Genomic DNA, 16810 nt, shown 5'->3' on the forward strand with positions numbered 1-16810 from the left:
TCTCAATAGAATATTCAGCAGTTTTTCAGGTGTGTCCTTTCTGGGTAGGGGTCTCCACTGATGGGTCTAAGCCAGGGCAGGGGGTCATTGTTCAATGCAACTGGTCCTGAGGTGGCCTCTATTGTCTAGTGTTGCTGCTTTTCTGGGCCTGGAGCTGAAATATAGCTGAGGTCTAGATGTTATCTCTAGGGAGGAAAGGTCAGGGGGTCTAAACTACATGACCAGTGATATGCTAGCAGAGGAAAAATCACCCTGGGGACAAGTTTCTACCTTACAACTGTCCATTACTAGGAACCTGAGTGATCTGTCCCTGGCCTATTGTCCTTGCTCTGCTCATGTCTGTCTACCTGCCTACCACAGGATTATAAACTGCTCTATTATTATCCTTCACATCAAATTGAGGATCAAATCCATTTCATTCCATTTCAGCCAGACAAATGGAGGAGCAATTATCAAGTCAATTTCATCAATGAAAATGAGTAATGTAGATAACTGATAGAATGTAGTGACTTCCTGTTTTGGTGGGAGGTTGAAACTATATGGGAACCCACTTGCTTGAGAAATTGACATTTAAGTGCATAAATAATTCTCTTGGCTATTTAGTTCTCTAAAAACTTTTAAATTTATTAATGATTACAATGTCAAATCCTAATGAAAGAAATACAATATTAAATATTTAAAATGCAAAAATAATTTCAATAAATAAAACCAAGTGAACTATAGAGATATACTAAACATAAGAAATAACACTTTCTTCTGTCCTTGTTTATACTGTGTATCTAATACAAACATAACTTGAAAGACAGAAATATCTTCTTACATTTAAGAAAAAAGAAGAGTAGTTTCAAAATGCTTAAGATGAAAAGAAAAATGCCTCACAGTACAAGGTTTTTTAAAGTCTGAAATACAAATGTATAAAAGAATATTTTTCTTATCATAACCAGCAACTTTATAAAGGAACTTTAGTTGCAAAGAAAAGACTGTTGTTCTTTTAAGAAATGGGTCTTCTTGAGTTATAAACTTTAACACCATTTTGCATCGAAGATCGAGAATATTTAGTGAGTAATGCACCTATGGTTTGCTTCTCTCCACACAAATCTCTGTAGGAACAAAAAAAATAAATAAATGAGTAGTATAAATATTTTAGGTAACATAACATAATATTCACAGTACTACTTATTTATATCTTTCTCTCCTAAATCTCATCTTCCCAACAAGCATAGGGTATGTGTGTGTAGGAGAGACAGGGTAGGGACCAGTTACTAAGCCTTAATTGACTAGGTGCATTGAATGTATTATCTTCAAACTTCACAAGCATAGTATGAGTAATGTATTATTTAACCCCATACTAGATATGAGGAAACTGAGGCTCAGGAAGTAAAGGGCAATCCACATTTTGCAGCCAGCTCTCTATGACTTCAAAGTTTTTGTTTTCCATTCTATCACACAACCTCCAAAGTAGAAACACAAGCAAGCAAGGTGATACAGTGGGGTCTAGACTCAGAGAACCTGGTACTAGGCTACCTGTGTGAGCTTATTAAGATTACCTGCCCTCCCTGAACTTTGGCTTCCTCTTCTGTACCCCCCAAAAAGAGAATATTATGACTGAAACATAACGAGGAAAGGAAGAATGGGAAGAGAGCAAGGGTTAGATCATGTAGGGCCTTGAAAACCATGGAAAGAAGTTGTGATTTAATTCTAAGCATTATGGGAAGCCACTAAGAGAGTTTTAATTAATGGAAAAGCATTATCCATCTAAGTTTTAAATAATGGAGGCAATGAGTGATGATTATGGAAACTAGGTGGTGAGTTCATGGAGCGTTCATTATACTATATATTCACAAAAAAGTGAAAAAGAGGGAGAAAGTAAGGGGGCAAAATAGAAGTAGGGAGACCAATTCAGAGTCACATACAAGATGATCCATCGGGATTTGCTCATAGTTTGAACCAAGGGATGAGAGAAGAAAAATACAAAGTTGATTCCTAGACTCTTTGCTTGAGTAACTGGGATTAATGGTAGTGCTATTAACTGAGATGAGGAAGATGGGATTAGGACAAGGGGGTATCAACAGTTCTGTTATGAGCATGTTGGGTTTGAAATTCCTATTAGATATTCAAGTGGAAATGTTAATTAGGCAGCTTGATGTAAGTACCACTTGCCAGGCCCCACTGTGTATTTTTCTCCAGGAAATTTTAGCTGCCGAGGTGTAGGCACAGAGCAAGCAGAAAGTTGGATTTAATCTTTGTATATTTTTGCCTGGGAGATATGGGAAGACAGAGAGAGGGGACCAAAGGAGTGAAGGGTATACAGTAATAGTTGGAGAAATTGACCAGGGAATCCAATCTGGGTAAAAAGAGAGAGGGCCTGAGAGGTGAGACACAGTGAAGAGGGGGAAGTGTTAGTGGCTTCTGGGCTAACTTGTTCTTCTGCAATCTGGCTTCTACAAGATGTTAAAGCAAGGCAGCAGGAAAGGTAACAGGTGTCAATCAGAGATGGGTATATAGTCTGACTGTCCCTCTAAGAGCCGCAATTTTGCAGGGAGGAGGGCAGAAAAGTGATTTTAGAAGAAATAGTAAGCGCCCGGCTGGTGTGGCCCAGTGGTTGAACATCAACCTATGAACCAGGAGGTCAGGGTTCAATTCCTGGTCAGGGCACATGCCCAAGTTTTGGACTCCACAGTAGGGGGCATGCAGGAGGCAGCCAATCAATGATTCTCTTTCATCATTGATGTTTCTATCTCTCTCTCCCCCTCCCTTCTTCTCTGAAATCAATAAAAATATATTTTAAAAAACTACATATACACATACATATATATATATATATATATATACATATATATATATATATGTATGTATATGTATAAAGTAGTAAGGAAGAAAGATAACACATACCCTACCTTCAGGATCAGTGGTTATGGAGGGTACTATAGAAGACAGCCTCCACTTGAGAAAGTTTCAAAGGAAGCGTTGTCCTTGGGAAATACTCCAAAAAAAAAAAAAAGTGTTCTAATAAAAAGCCAAAATACTATGCCACTCTTTATTAAAAGAACAGCCCTCAAAATTCATATTTAATAAAGTACTTACTGAATATATGGAGCAATATCTTCTTCTGTCCATTTCTCCCTTAGAGAGAATAGACTATTAAAACGTTCCTGATTATCCTCAGGTAAATCATCTACTTTTAGCAAAAATATGATTTCTGGTCTTGACTGTCTATCCACCAAGGCCAAACCCTATTAAGAAATGAGAAAAAGCGTAAAGTAATGGTCTAATGTTTAAATATGGCTTATTCTTTTACGTTTAGGTTTAGCTTAGCCCAGGGCATTTAAAATGTCAACTACATGAAACATACACAAGCTACTGAGACCTAATAATTTTTTTTTCCATAAAAATAACTTCTTTAAACTTGACTTCTTTTTCCTCTGCCATCTGGCTTCTACTACACCAATTTATAGACAGCTCTAGTTCAAGGTCACCAGTAACCTGTCATTGCCACTGGGCCCTTGGATTCATCTCTTTAGCTGTTTTCTTTGTTAATGTTGATTATTCCTTCCTCTTTGAACCTTTATCTCTGACATCACCATCTCAGTATTACCCTCCTAACTTGATGTCACAGTTCCCTGGGCCTCTGCCCTGCCCCCTCTACTCGTCTCACTGTCAGTCCTATATAACCTCAACTAAACCATGATTTCCACGACCGATTACTTGCTAATACCTGTAAGATTTGTATCTGCAATTCAAATGTCTCTTCGACTGAGCATCTGATCTCTATATCCAAACCTATATATGAACTCACAGTATTTGTCACCTAAACCTGCTCTAGTCTCACTGTCCTAGGAAGCCAAGAAACCGAGGCATCACCTTAGATTCCATTATTCAAACCCCACACCTAAGTGGTCACTAGCCTATAGGTTTTAAGGCCTCAACTATCTATTCTGTATCACTTATTTCTCTATCCATTCTGTATCACTTAATTCTTTAGCCAGTATTGTCTTAGTTAGGAATATTTACGTATTGAGAGCCTGGACAGTTCTCCTTTTCATCATCTAGCCAACCTTTATCCATCCATCCATCCATCCATCCATCCATGCATCCATCATCATTACCGTCATAGTGTTCTTTCCAAAAGGCAAAACTCACCAGGTTACTCTCCTTGCTAATACACTGAATGGGCCCAAATACTTTCGAGATAGTTTAGGACGTTGATGGCACCTCAGCATCTAGCCCAGTGCCTAGACTTAAAAGGAACTCTGCAAATATTGAGCAAATCCTTTCTCTTATTTAACAAATACTTATTGAGTATACACTACATGCCAAGCAGTATGCTATATATTGGCAAGCAACAGTGAACAAAATTCTATCAAAGTGGAGGTGGGCAATCACATAATTAACACTTTCAGAGCAAAATGATAAGTGCCATGAAGGAAAAATACAAGGTGCTATGGAAGAGTAAAAGAGAGGCATTTTTTTAGAGTGAAGGAAGGCTCTTTGATGAAGTTACTCAAAGATGAGTAGGAGGTGGCCAGATGAAATTAGGGAGATCATTCTAGAACAAAAAGCCTTGAGTGAAGACCCTAAGCTAGAAGCCAGCCTGATGATTTTGAAAATTTGAAAGAACACTGGGTATGCATTAAGTAGGACAGAAATTATGAAGGGGAGATTATGGAGGGCCTTGTAGGCCAAAATATAAATTCTGGATTTTATACCTTAAATGCATTGGGCAACCATTAGTGATTTAAGCAAGACATTCATCTAATCTGACTGGCATTTTTTAAAGATCATTCCAGTAGCACCACAGAGAATGGACTGGAGCAAAGCAAAATTAAAAGTATGGAAGGCCTGGTTAGGGATATTACTGTTATTTATAGACAAACGAATATGATAGTTTGAGCTAAGATGGTGCTGGTGGAAATTGAGATAAACCAATGGAGTGGGAATCAGGATTAACTATATATGGGCCTGAGGGATTTCATCGAGGTGATAATGTTCTCAAACTAGATTGTGGTGATGGCTGTGTAACTCATTAAATTTACTAAAAACCCCTTTTAAAGAGATAAATTTTGTGTTATGTAAATTATACTTAGATAAAGTGTTGGGTTTGGGGTTGTTTTTTTTTTTTTTAGAGGATTTTGTGATAGATTGAGTGTATAGTACACACTTAATGGGTAGCAAGGGAAATAAATTGGCTCCAGATTCAGTTCCAACATAAATTTTGTTTCACCTAGTAACTAATGATGATCTGTTGTCATGGTAGTCATCACCATCGCCACCTCACCTTAAGCTGCTCAAGCCTGGTTATCATTCCTTCAGGGACACTCTGCTGCCACACTTCCTGAAACTCGGCGAGGTTGAACTTCACTGCATTCTGAAGTAGCATTTGTGCTGTTGCTCTGCAGATTTTATCAGCGCTCAATTCAAAATAAATTTCACCTGAGGAAAATAAAGAACTAAACTTACCTAAAGAAAACGCATCCAGTACTTTCATATTATTTTCACCATGAGATACACTCCTGTTGTTTCTTTTTCCTCCATGAAATCCCCAGAAGGAATTATTCACAACTCACCTCCCATGACCCATGGAGTCCTTATTTTGGACAGAAACACACCTCAGAAAAGCATACTAATTTTAACATACAAGATTTCATACCCATTAAAATACTCTCCAAATCTTACCTTCCTCTGTATATCTTCTTCCATAACACTTAAGACAGTGTTCAATCATTTCTCTGAAAAATTTAAAACACTCATTTGACAAGTTATCACATCTTTATACATTATATTTTATATGCCACTAGAAATAAGATATAAATTTGTGATTTGAAATATTAGGTGATTTTAGCTACCAAGTAAAACTTTATATTAGGAACTAACTAATATATACTAGGAAGCTACTATATGCCAGATCCCATGCTAACTATTTTTACATGAATTATATGAGTATACTTCTATTATAAAATAGTTTCTTTGTATTTTTAATGCAAAAATAACATAATGCACATTTATTCACCCCAGTGACCAAAATTCCAAGTCCTTCTTGGTTGTATAATTTTTAAATTTCTATAAACTATCAAAATATAAGTAGTCTATGCCCTGGGTTTAGTTCCACCCTGGAAAACAATTTCCTTTGCTTTAAGGAAATCTGATGGGACAGGGATTAAAATACTTACTCTGGCTCTAATGGTCCAAGTTCCTGAAGGCATATATTCAAAGGAACTTTAGTAAAAGACCATGATTCAGAATCCACAAGCTGAGTTACATGATTCAGAAGTTTCATCTCATAATCAAATTCAAGAATCCTCCAATAACCTACAAATTCAAAGTTATATTTATCAAAGAACATATTGTGCAAATTAATTGGCTAATAAACTGATAAAGTAGCAGCATGCTCTTGCCCACTGCAAAAAAGAGACATTAAAAGTCTTTATTTAAAAAAAAAAAAAGTCTTTACTTTCCTAATAAACAATGCTTCGTTTTATGCTTTTCTCCCATTACAAATTGTGGTTTTTAAAGAGTAGTTCAGATATGACTAACACTGATTTTTTTCAAGTGCTTTAATATTAAAATCAATATCTCACAATAATCTTGTTCTAAATGGACGTGGCTGGTACAGTCATTTCATTAGAATGTCATACTAATGAGGTGAAGGCCATGGGTTCGCTATCCCACAGCGTAACCTCCGCTGGGGGCACTGCAATGGTCATCACTCTCACCTCAGCTGGCCTGCAAAGGGGTTCTCATGCTCAAAAGGAAGTCTAGCTCATTCAAGAGACGACAGACTCAGAGTGATGATGTGGACCAGTGGCAAAATAAAGGCTGGGCATCAAGATACCTTCCCCTAGTCCCGCGAAAAATGAAAAGCCATCTTATAATCGAAGGCACTACCATCACCCATGGAGAAACAAATCAAGTACACATCCACCACTTCCCAAGGAGAATGTTGCTATTCTTATTCTGAAAAATAAAGGCAACATTAAAAATGGAATTGTGATGTAAAACTGAGAAAGAAAGCATTTCCTATGCTTAGGACCAAATGAGCCAAGTGTTTCTAGTTCTAAAGTCATGCGCAGTTGCTTTACTCAGCAGAACTTGCCACATTCAAGTTAAGGTTTCACAAAAGTTAATCTTGCTTGAAAGATTGTGAGCAAATTGAATAGTAAATCTCTCAACCCATGCCAATTTCCTCCTTCTTCACACGTGGGTGCTGAGTTAAGCTGCTTCTCTGGGCTAGCTTAAAAGGGCTGACAAATGCACATGAACGCCTACTCTTACTGCAGGCCCAGATGCTGGGGGAAAAACTACAACTCCAGACCAGAAACCAGTCAAAACACTTAAAGAAGATACTACTGGGCTTCTTCCTCAACCCCTGAGACCAACACACACTATTCTATCTTGTACATAGGTTTACTATATAAACCATTTAAATTCAAAAGTATGTTACATGTTATCACAAGAGGAAACACAGTCTTATCTTCCAAGCAATTTGGAAATACAATGAGGTTACTAAATTAATTCCAAACCAGGAATTCAAGTTCAAGTTCACCTGGGTTCTATGCCTTATCACTAATTCAATATGTAGCCCTGGACAAGTCAGATTCCCTTTAAAATAGGCCTTAGTTTCTTCACCTACTAAAAACAAAGAAGGGATTAGACTACCTGATACCTAAGACCTTTCTCAAGCTAAGATGGTTCTCCTACCACCACTTAATCCAAAGAAAAAGGTTAAAGTACTGGTCATGGACTGACCTCTTCATGTAAAGAAGATCACATATATTCTCTACCCATTCCCCAAAATACAAATATCATCATCTGTGAGCCTCCAAAAAGAATAAACAAAATATAATAGGATGAAGATGTCCAAAAACTTGTCTCTCTTTTTCTCTTATATGATGCTCAATTCCATCATCATTATTCCACAATGACAAGTAATGCTACCTCCAATCTCACAGGCATTTAGAACTTGTAATTGGGCCATTATTTCTTCCTCACTTGCCTGAATCTGATCAAGCAAATCTTCAGTTGTATACTGAAACAAGAGAAAACAAACAACATTTTAAGACCTTTGAATAATATTTTTTAAGATTCTTGAATTTGGGGGAATAAATACATAAAATAGATTAAGGCAATATTTAAACACTAGCTCAATTTCTTTTGTTAATGTGTAATGATTACTACACAAAATCAGTAGCTATCTTAGAAGAAAGCATAAATGATGTTGGATTTAATAATGGTTTCTTAGATATGACACCAAAACACAAGCAACAAAAGGAAAAATAGATAAATTGGACTTCATCAAAATGAAAAACTTTTATACTCTGTTCTTCAAAACATCATCAACACAAAAGGACAACTATTGCATGATTCCACTTATATGGGATAGTTAGAGTAGTCAAATTCATAGAAACAGTAAGTAAAATGTTGGTCACTACAGGCTGGGAGGCAGGGGAGTCTAGGGATTTAGTGTTTAATAGGTACAGAATTTCAGCTTGGGGAAAATAAAAAATTTCTGTAGATGGATGGTGGTGATGGTCACAGAATAAGGTGAATGTACTTAATGCCATAGAACTATCCACATGTGATTAAAATGGTAAATGTTATGTTATGTATATTTACAATTCTTAAAAAAATCAAGAAAGTGAAAAGACAACCCACAGAATAGGGGAAAATATTTGCATATCATCTATCTGATAAGGAACTTGTATTTAGACTGTATAAAGAACTCTCCTACAATTCAGTAACAAAAAGACAAATAACCCAATTAAAAATTGGACAAAGGAGTTCCTAAATAGACATTCTCCAAAAATATATAGTCAATAAGCACATGAAAAAAATGCTCAAAATCATTAGTCATTAGGGGAATGCACATCAAAACCACAATAATACCATTTCAAACCCACTAGCATGGATATTAAAAAGACAGAAAAAAACAAGTGTTGTCAAAGATCTGGAGGAATTGGAACCCTCACATGATGGGAATGTAAAATGGTGCAGCCACTGCCTGACAGTTCCTCGAAAGATTATGCAGAATAAGCACATGACCCGTCAATTCTACTCTTAGATATATACCCAAGAGAAATGAAAACATAGGTGAAGCCCTGGCGGAGTGGCTCAGTTGGTTGAGCATTCTCCTGTGCATCTAAAGGTTGCCAGTTTGATTTCCAGTCAAGGCACATACCCAGGTTTCGGGTTCCATCCCCAGTCAGGGAGCCTAGGGAAGGCAACCGATCCATGTCTCTCTGCCCCCCGCCCCTCGCCCCACTTCCTCTAAGCATGGCCCCTGGTGATTAAAAAAAAAAATGTTTAGAAAACATACGTGCAACAGAAACTTGTATATGAATGCACATAGCACAGCAGTGTTGTTCATCTCAATTAAAAATGCCCATCAACTGATGAATGGATGGATAAAATGTGGATATAGCCATAAAGTAGGGTAATATTCAGCAATAAAAAGGAATAAACTACTGATACATGCTATAATATGAATGAAACTTGAAAACATCATGCTAAGTCAAACAAGAAGCCAATCAGAGAAGGCCCCAAACGATATGATTCCATTGATGTGAAATGTCCAGAAGAGACAAATCAATAGAAACAGAAAGAAGATTAGTGGTTGCCTAGGGCTGAGGTGGAAGAGGGAAATTGGGAAAAGTAGGATTGGAAGGTAATAGCTAAAGGGTACAGGGTTCTTTTGAGGCTGATAAAAAATGTTCTAAATTTTTGTGATGATTGCACACCACTGTAAATATACTAAAAAACATTGAATTATATATACACTTTAAAAATGAGTGAATTGTTTGGTATATGAGTTATATCTAAATAAAGGTGTAAGCCCCCCCCCCCAAAAAAAAATCAATCAGTCAATGGAGAAAAAGAGAATTTCTAATACAAATATGGTCTTCAGAATACCAGTAGAGTTCTATAATTTTGAATTACATTAAAAACTTTAAAAAAAATTTTACTTGGTTTATATTTTTCCAAGAATTAGTCAATTTTGACATTAGAGTAAGAATACTTTCCATAATGTATTTATGTAATACATAAGTACCAATACTTATCATAATGTCTTTTCTAAAGAGCCCCTAATTATAACTTTCAATTAAATAAAAATTAATTTAACTTGTTAAAACCTATTTTTGCATAGTTAGGAACATGAGCTTTCAGCCAGGTAAATGTCACCATTTGTAGAATTTGCTTTAAAATATTCCAGGAAAAGGAAAACAAGGTGGGAGTAAGGAGGGGATAGAAAAAAGCAAGATTGACAAAATATTGTTAAATGTTCAACTGAGTGATGAATATACGGTACTCTTTCTGCTTTTGGATAGGTCTGAAATTTTCATAATATAAAGTTTAAAATGTAAAAATGTCACCAGTAAGTGCCTGTAGTTATAGTTCTATTTTTTTCAATTCCAAATAAAAAGTGAAAATAATAGTCTTACTTTTGAGCAATTGGAATCCTTTTCTTTTTGACTGTCAGGTCCTTCATAGGTATTTGCCATTAAAAGTCTCTTTAGCTTCTTTAATTTAGGTCTACATCTTCTTAGTTCCCAATAATTATTAGAAAAACCAAAGATCTGAAAATTATAAGTATATTATAACTTTTTAGGGTTCATTCTAAAAGAAAAATCTCATACAATTTCAACCCACCCAGCTGCCCTCAACAAGAAGCAAAGGGAAATTGTTGTTCTGCTTTCTGTTGGGAAGGCACCGATCCAGCACCTCAATCAGGTGGATAGGCATCTTCAGGAATCTTTTCAAACCCCCTTTCAGAAGCTGCTGCCAACATACGGGGAACCAATAATTGAGCTCCATATCTCAAGTGTACTTTGGAAACCAGAATATGCCCAGAAAAGAATAACGAGAAAGGTGACAATTTTACAAACAAAATAGAAACAACTGAAAACGAATACATTTAGACTGAACAACAGAAAATAAAGAAAAGACATTAGCACAGTCTTCAAATAATGAAGAAATGTTAAAGGGAAGAGGGAACCCTTGTTCTGTGTTACTCATGATGTCAAAATTAAGCAGAAGTTAAGGGAGAAAAACTTCAATTCAAGAACTCTGTACTATTTAGAATTGCAGCTAGTTGCTTATTGGACTGGTGAACCAGTGAGAGACCGACCACTCAAAGAAATCCAGCTGATAGAGGCTAAATGATGCATAAAGAACTGTTATCCCTCTCTGTATCTCCAGAACTTGCCTGGTGTCTAATACTGAGTAGGGGCCCAATAAGTGTTTCACAGGAAAGGAGAAAAGGCTGAAGTGGATCATCTCTGGGTGCCTTCCAATTCTAAAATGGAAGGTCAGGGGATGCTTCTGCTCTCAAACTAGTTCCAAGTCTGATTGCCAAGACAAGGCCCAGAGCCTGATGTTTGCTGCTGAACGTAAGGCCTTCAAAAGAATGGCGTAAGGACTAAAACAGAAAGACTGATGTCATCCACAGTCCACAAACTGGCAAACAAAGACAACTTCACAAGACAACAAACAAAACAATGCTGAGAGCTTTCAAATATCATTAGAGAACTTTTCAGAGTTCCTGTGATTACACATTACAAATCTAAAGTTTTGAATTAAAGGCAAGATTAGACATGTGTTGTCATTCTCATCCTATCTAATAATAGACAAATATGCAAATTGACCATACCTCGACACACTCACAAGCCATGCCCACAAGCCACGCCCACCATCCAATCAGAGCGAGCATGCAAATTAACCCAAACCAAGATGGCTACAGCCACAGAGAGCAAGGTTTCCTAGGTAACAGAGGAAGCCAAGCTTTCCACCTGCCCTGGCCAGGCCTAAGCCTCCACTCAAGCTACAAAGTTTCAATTATAGAAGGTAAACAAATTGAAATAGCGGCAGAATGGAGCTTGAGAGAGAAGGCCAGGGTTGCCACCGGCAACAGGGGAAGCAAAGCTTTCTGCACACCCTGGCTGGGCCCACCCGCTTAAGGCAACAAAGTTTCAATTATAACCCCAACAGAAATGGCTGCCGGCCTCGGAGGGAGCCCCAGGCTTGGCTCCGCTCCAGGCTACAAAGTTTCAATTGTAGAAGGAAAATAAATTCCAGATACCAGGGCCTCCGCTTGGGTTGCCAGGGGGCGTGGCCGGCCTGCAAACCACCATAGGCCCCTCGCTCAGGCCGCCCCATGCCCCAAGGGAACCCCCACCCTGATCAGGGACACCCTTCAGGGCAAACCAGCTGGCCCCCACCCCTGTACCAGGCCTCTATCCTATCTAATAAAAGAGTAATCTGCAGATTTATCATCACTGCAACACACAATATCGTTGCCCCCATGTGGTCAAAGATCCTGCCCCCATGTGGACACAAGATGGCCACCACAAGATGGCCAGCAGGAGAGGGCAGTTGAGAGGGACCAAGCCTGCAAGGGAGGGCAGTTGGAGGTGGTGATCAACCCTGCAGGAGAGGGCAGTTAGGGGTGACCAGGCCGGCAGAGGAGAGAAGTTGGGGGCAAACAGGCTGGCAGCAGAGTGGTTAGGGAGTGATCAGGCTGGCAGGCAGAAGCAGTTAGGGGCAATCAGGAAGGCAGGCAGGCAAGCAGTTGGGAGCCAGCAGTCCTGGATTGTGAGAGGGATGTCCGACTGCCCGTCGACGGGCAGTCGGACATCCCTTGAGGGTCCCAGATTGGAGAGGGTACAGGCTGGGCTGAGGGACAACCCCCCTCCGTGCACGAATTTCGTGCACCGGGCCTCTCATACTTATATAATCGGGAGACAAATTACAGTACCTCAGTGTGGATAATGTTACAGTGGGTTTCTTCCATCTTTAGCTGGTCCGGAGTTTTACAACCAGGAATTAAAAGCAGCATATTGGAAGTATCTGCTATCTTCAAGTCATAGGTTTTGTCTTTACTGCACAGGACAGCCTGTTCATCTTTATCACCACGAATCACCATACTACAGGAAAATGGGAAAAGAAAATACATGATTTATTGACATGCCAATGGACATCTTCATTATAAACTGTTCCCCGAATCCTCTAGGCTGGTAGAATTTAAAATTTGTCATGATGCTCTCATAGCCCTCACACAATGATGGGCTCCACAGAGCAAGAATTGGGCCAGTTGAGAGCCAGCAGGGCAGCAGGTAGCCTCACTAGGGAAAAATAACATGGGTAAGAAAAAGTCCAAGAGGCCAAATGTTGCCCTAGTTGGTTTGGCTCAGTGGCTAGAGCAGCAGCCTGCAGACTGAAGGGTCCCGGGTTCGATTCCAGTCAAGGGCACATGCCCGAGTTGTGGGCTCAATCCCAAGTAGGGGGCGTGCAGGAGGCAGCCAATCAATGATTCTTTCTCATCATTGATGTTTCTATCTCTCTCCCTCTCCTTTCTTCTCTGAAATCAATAAAAATATATTTAAAAAAAGAGGCCAAATGCCTCCATATGGCATCATTGTGCAAACAATAGAAAGAGCACAAGACAAAGCATCCAGAAGCTTCAGTCAAGATGTCACAATTTCCTAAAACATGCTAAAGCAGTACTCCTCAAACTTATGTATAAGTATCTTTGGGAATCCTGGTAAAAAGCAGATGGGGATTCAATAGGTCTGGGATGGGACCTAGAACTCTGCATCTCTAACAAGCTCCCGGATGATGTCCACGCGGCTGGTCCCGGATCCCATCCAAGAGTGGTCCTTCTTGTTTTGTTCCTAACAATCAAAGGGGCACATCTTGGCCTAACCATCAGCTATGTCACAAAGAAATTGGGACCTTGGGAAAAGAAGGCTCCGATGGTGAATACAAAATATGAAGATATGTTTACAAGCTGGTCTAAATAAAGTCTCTGATAAAGGGTCACAGGTGGAAAAAAGCAACAAGAAGGAAGAGGGAAAGGATAAAAGTGAGGAGGAAAAAGAAAGACCAAACACAAAGACGCTGGAAATGACAAGAGAGTTGGTTCTAGCAGGGTTCCTGTCTGTAAAGCATTTAACCCTCCTGCATACAACCCACTTCTTTTAAAGAATTTAAAAACCTAAAATAGAAGCCTGTGTAAATATTTTTTAAACCAAGCCTTTGTTTAAGTGAAAAGAATAAAAGGTTTCTATTAGCCTCCTGGTGCTAATAACATTTAATACTCCCAAGTACCTATTCTGTAACGTTTATTTCTACATTGCACTAGCCCTGCTTTGAAATATTTTGTTTAGAACTACCCTCCCCACCCCCCACTCACATGGACACACAAATTTTAAAATCCACATTTCCAGGTTTTTGTTTTTCTGGGTTTTGCCAGGTAGGTTCATTAAAACGGGGCAAAGAGAAGGTCCTCACATCTGAAGTCCTTTCTCAAATCCCTGCCAACTCAGCGGGGATGAAAACCCATGATTGAAGTTCTCCACCAGGTCCCTTAAAGAAACTTAGTGGCCAGCATCTGGAGACTGTCCATCTATAATAATAAAAGCTTAATATGCTAATTAGACCAGACAGCTGAATGACCTTCCGGACTGCGAGGGCCGAGCCCCTTGCACGAATTTCGTGCATCGGGCCTCTAGTTTAACTATAATACTGCTTGATGGGTGAAGCATGAGAACTGAAAGACAGCTAAAGGATTCAATTTAAAGGAACCTACAAGAGAACAAACTAATATAATAAAGTACAGGTATTGGAGGAACCTATAATGCAGAAGAGATTCAAGCCACAGCTTGTAATCCTAACTTGAAGGAGTTGGGACTGCACAAAATTGAGAGAAAGAAAGAAAAAAAGGATTTTTTAAAAACTAAAGAAAAAGGCCCTAGCCAATTGGCTCAGTGGATCGGCCTGCGGACCGAAGAGTCCTGGGTTCAATTCTGGTCAAGGGCATTTACGCAGACTCCTCCCTGGCCTGGACCCTGATCAGGTCTGGTGCAGGAGGCAACATCCATGTGTCTCTTTCACATCGGTATTTCTCTCTGTCTTTCCCTCTCTCTTCCACTCTTTCTAAAAATCAATGGAAAAATATCCTTGGGTGAGTATTTTTAAAAAGAGAAAAAGAAAAGAAACTAAAGAAAAAAAATAATCTCTAGACTTCTCCTTTTAAAAAAAAATTTTTATTGATTTCAGAGAGGAAGGGAAAGGGGGAGAGAGAAACATTAGTGATGAGAGAAAATCATTGATCGGCTGCCTCCTGCATGCCTCCTACTGGGGATCAAGCCTGCAACCCAGGCATGTGCCCTGACCTGGAATGGAACCCTGACCTCCTGGTTCATGGTCGATGCTCAACCACTGAGCCACACCAGCGGGGCGGTTTGCTTTTTAATCCATTGTCTTGCAGCAAATGCGTAGCTGACCTACATTTAGAAACGTCTTCAGATCCTCACTGAGTGACCCCCAAGCAAGACTGGGTTTTTTGTTTGTTTGTTTGTTTTTTGAGGGACTTCCTAAATTACCAAGTCTGTAAAATGGCTTTAAATATATTCCCGACAGTCCCACCTATTGACTGAATAAAATATATATAAGTAGAAGACAGGAAGAACTCCATAGACATTAGCTATTAACATTAGATTTCAAGGTAGAATGTCCAAAGGTTCTCTGCAGTCCCTGGCATCACTGTTAACATTGTCAAAACTTCACTTAGGTTTGTTCTACATGTTTCCTGAGTTGTTTCCGCCAACACAGGCTGCAAGACCAGCTGGAGCAGTCCTATGGGTCACACCAGCTCACTGCAGGGCCTAGCAGTGGCGTGGAATCCTAGGGAAAAGACAGCGAGCTGGGGATCCGGCCACCAATCTGCTGTGAGCTCCCCCTTCCCGCCCCTTCCCTCCCCCCCCCCACCCCCCCACCCCCCACCCCCGCAAATAAATGCACCTCCCGGGCCAAGATCCCCATCAGAGAAAATCAGAAGGAGGCGCGGCGCCCAGCTCACCTGCACCCCGCCTCCAGCTGCTGGCACAGCGCGGGCTCCAGCTCCAGGAGGCAGAAGTCGCCGGCGGCGGCCGCGCTGGCCCCCGGGCCGAAGCCCAGGCACTGCACGGCGGGCAGCAGCTCCGCGGGGTTCAGCTTGGCGATCTGCAGCGTCGCGTCCACCTCGTCGCGGGTCCTCCTCATTGCTGCGCGCGGTTGGGGGGCCGCAGGCTTAGAACACTAGAACTAAATCTCCCGAGCTGCCGCGACTCGGAAATTCACACGGAACAAAACTGTTTCTAAAGCGCGCCAAAGCGGCTGCGGGCGTGTTTCCGGGGCGGGGCGCGCTGCGGGCGCATCCCCGGGAAGGTCCAAAAGCAGCTGTGTGCGCGAGCCTGGCTGCTGCCTGGTCTCTGCTGGGGGAGCCTGGGATGTTGCAAAGAAACGCTTTTATTTTTTTTCCGGGATCGTCTCGGTGGAAACTTTGGCAGCAGAGCTGCGACCCCGCGGCGTGCCACGCTGAACCCTTACCCATCCCTCCCGATGCTCCCCTTATTTCCGGACAATACCCCGTTTCCTCGCCTGCAAAATAGTCTCATCTTCTGCTAGTGGTGGGCCTTGAAATGGCACTTTGCATGCATAATTTCATGAACCACAACTCTGTAAAGTGGGCCCTTGGTCATCCCGTTTTGCAAATGAGGGAGCAAGCTCCTTGCCTGTAGTTGAACAGCCAAGAGGTGGCAAAGTCTGCTTCCAGCCCAGGTTAAGTATGGCTCTACTAGGAAAACCACCCTGCTGGGTTTGGTGCAAACACTGTGGACCAGGAGCTAGGCCCGGTAGAATTTATTTGGATCTGGGGACCTTCATATGATATCTAGGAGACACTATCCGTTGGTTGAATACCTAGTCTGTGCTGGATGGCAAGCTGGGACCATTGTCAAGAGGAAGCCAACATTTCTGGGGGTGGGAAGGCCCTGCATTG

The 16810-nt window shown here is 40.4% G+C and overlaps 1 protein-coding gene across 1 annotated transcript; it reads right to left on the reverse strand.

The window, feature by feature from the left end:
- Positions 1–986: 986 nt before the first annotated feature.
- On the reverse strand, positions 987–16032 carry DSCC1 (DNA replication and sister chromatid cohesion 1). Its single transcript, XM_008143364.3, has 9 exons — positions 15851–16032; positions 12746–12914; positions 10434–10568; positions 7933–8023; positions 6168–6306; positions 5674–5726; positions 5276–5430; positions 3085–3233; positions 987–1100 (listed from the first exon to the last, which is right to left on the reverse strand). The coding sequence occupies exons 1-9, from the start codon at positions 16030–16032 to the stop codon at positions 992–994; spliced, it is 1182 nt and encodes a 393-aa protein (XP_008141586.1). The 3' UTR covers positions 987–991.
- Between the last annotated feature and the right edge of the window lie 778 nt (positions 16033–16810).

Source organism: Eptesicus fuscus, chromosome 19 (assembly GCF_027574615.1).
Source record: "Eptesicus fuscus isolate TK198812 chromosome 19, DD_ASM_mEF_20220401, whole genome shotgun sequence".
Taxonomy (NCBI): Eukaryota; Metazoa; Chordata; class Mammalia; order Chiroptera; family Vespertilionidae; genus Eptesicus; species Eptesicus fuscus.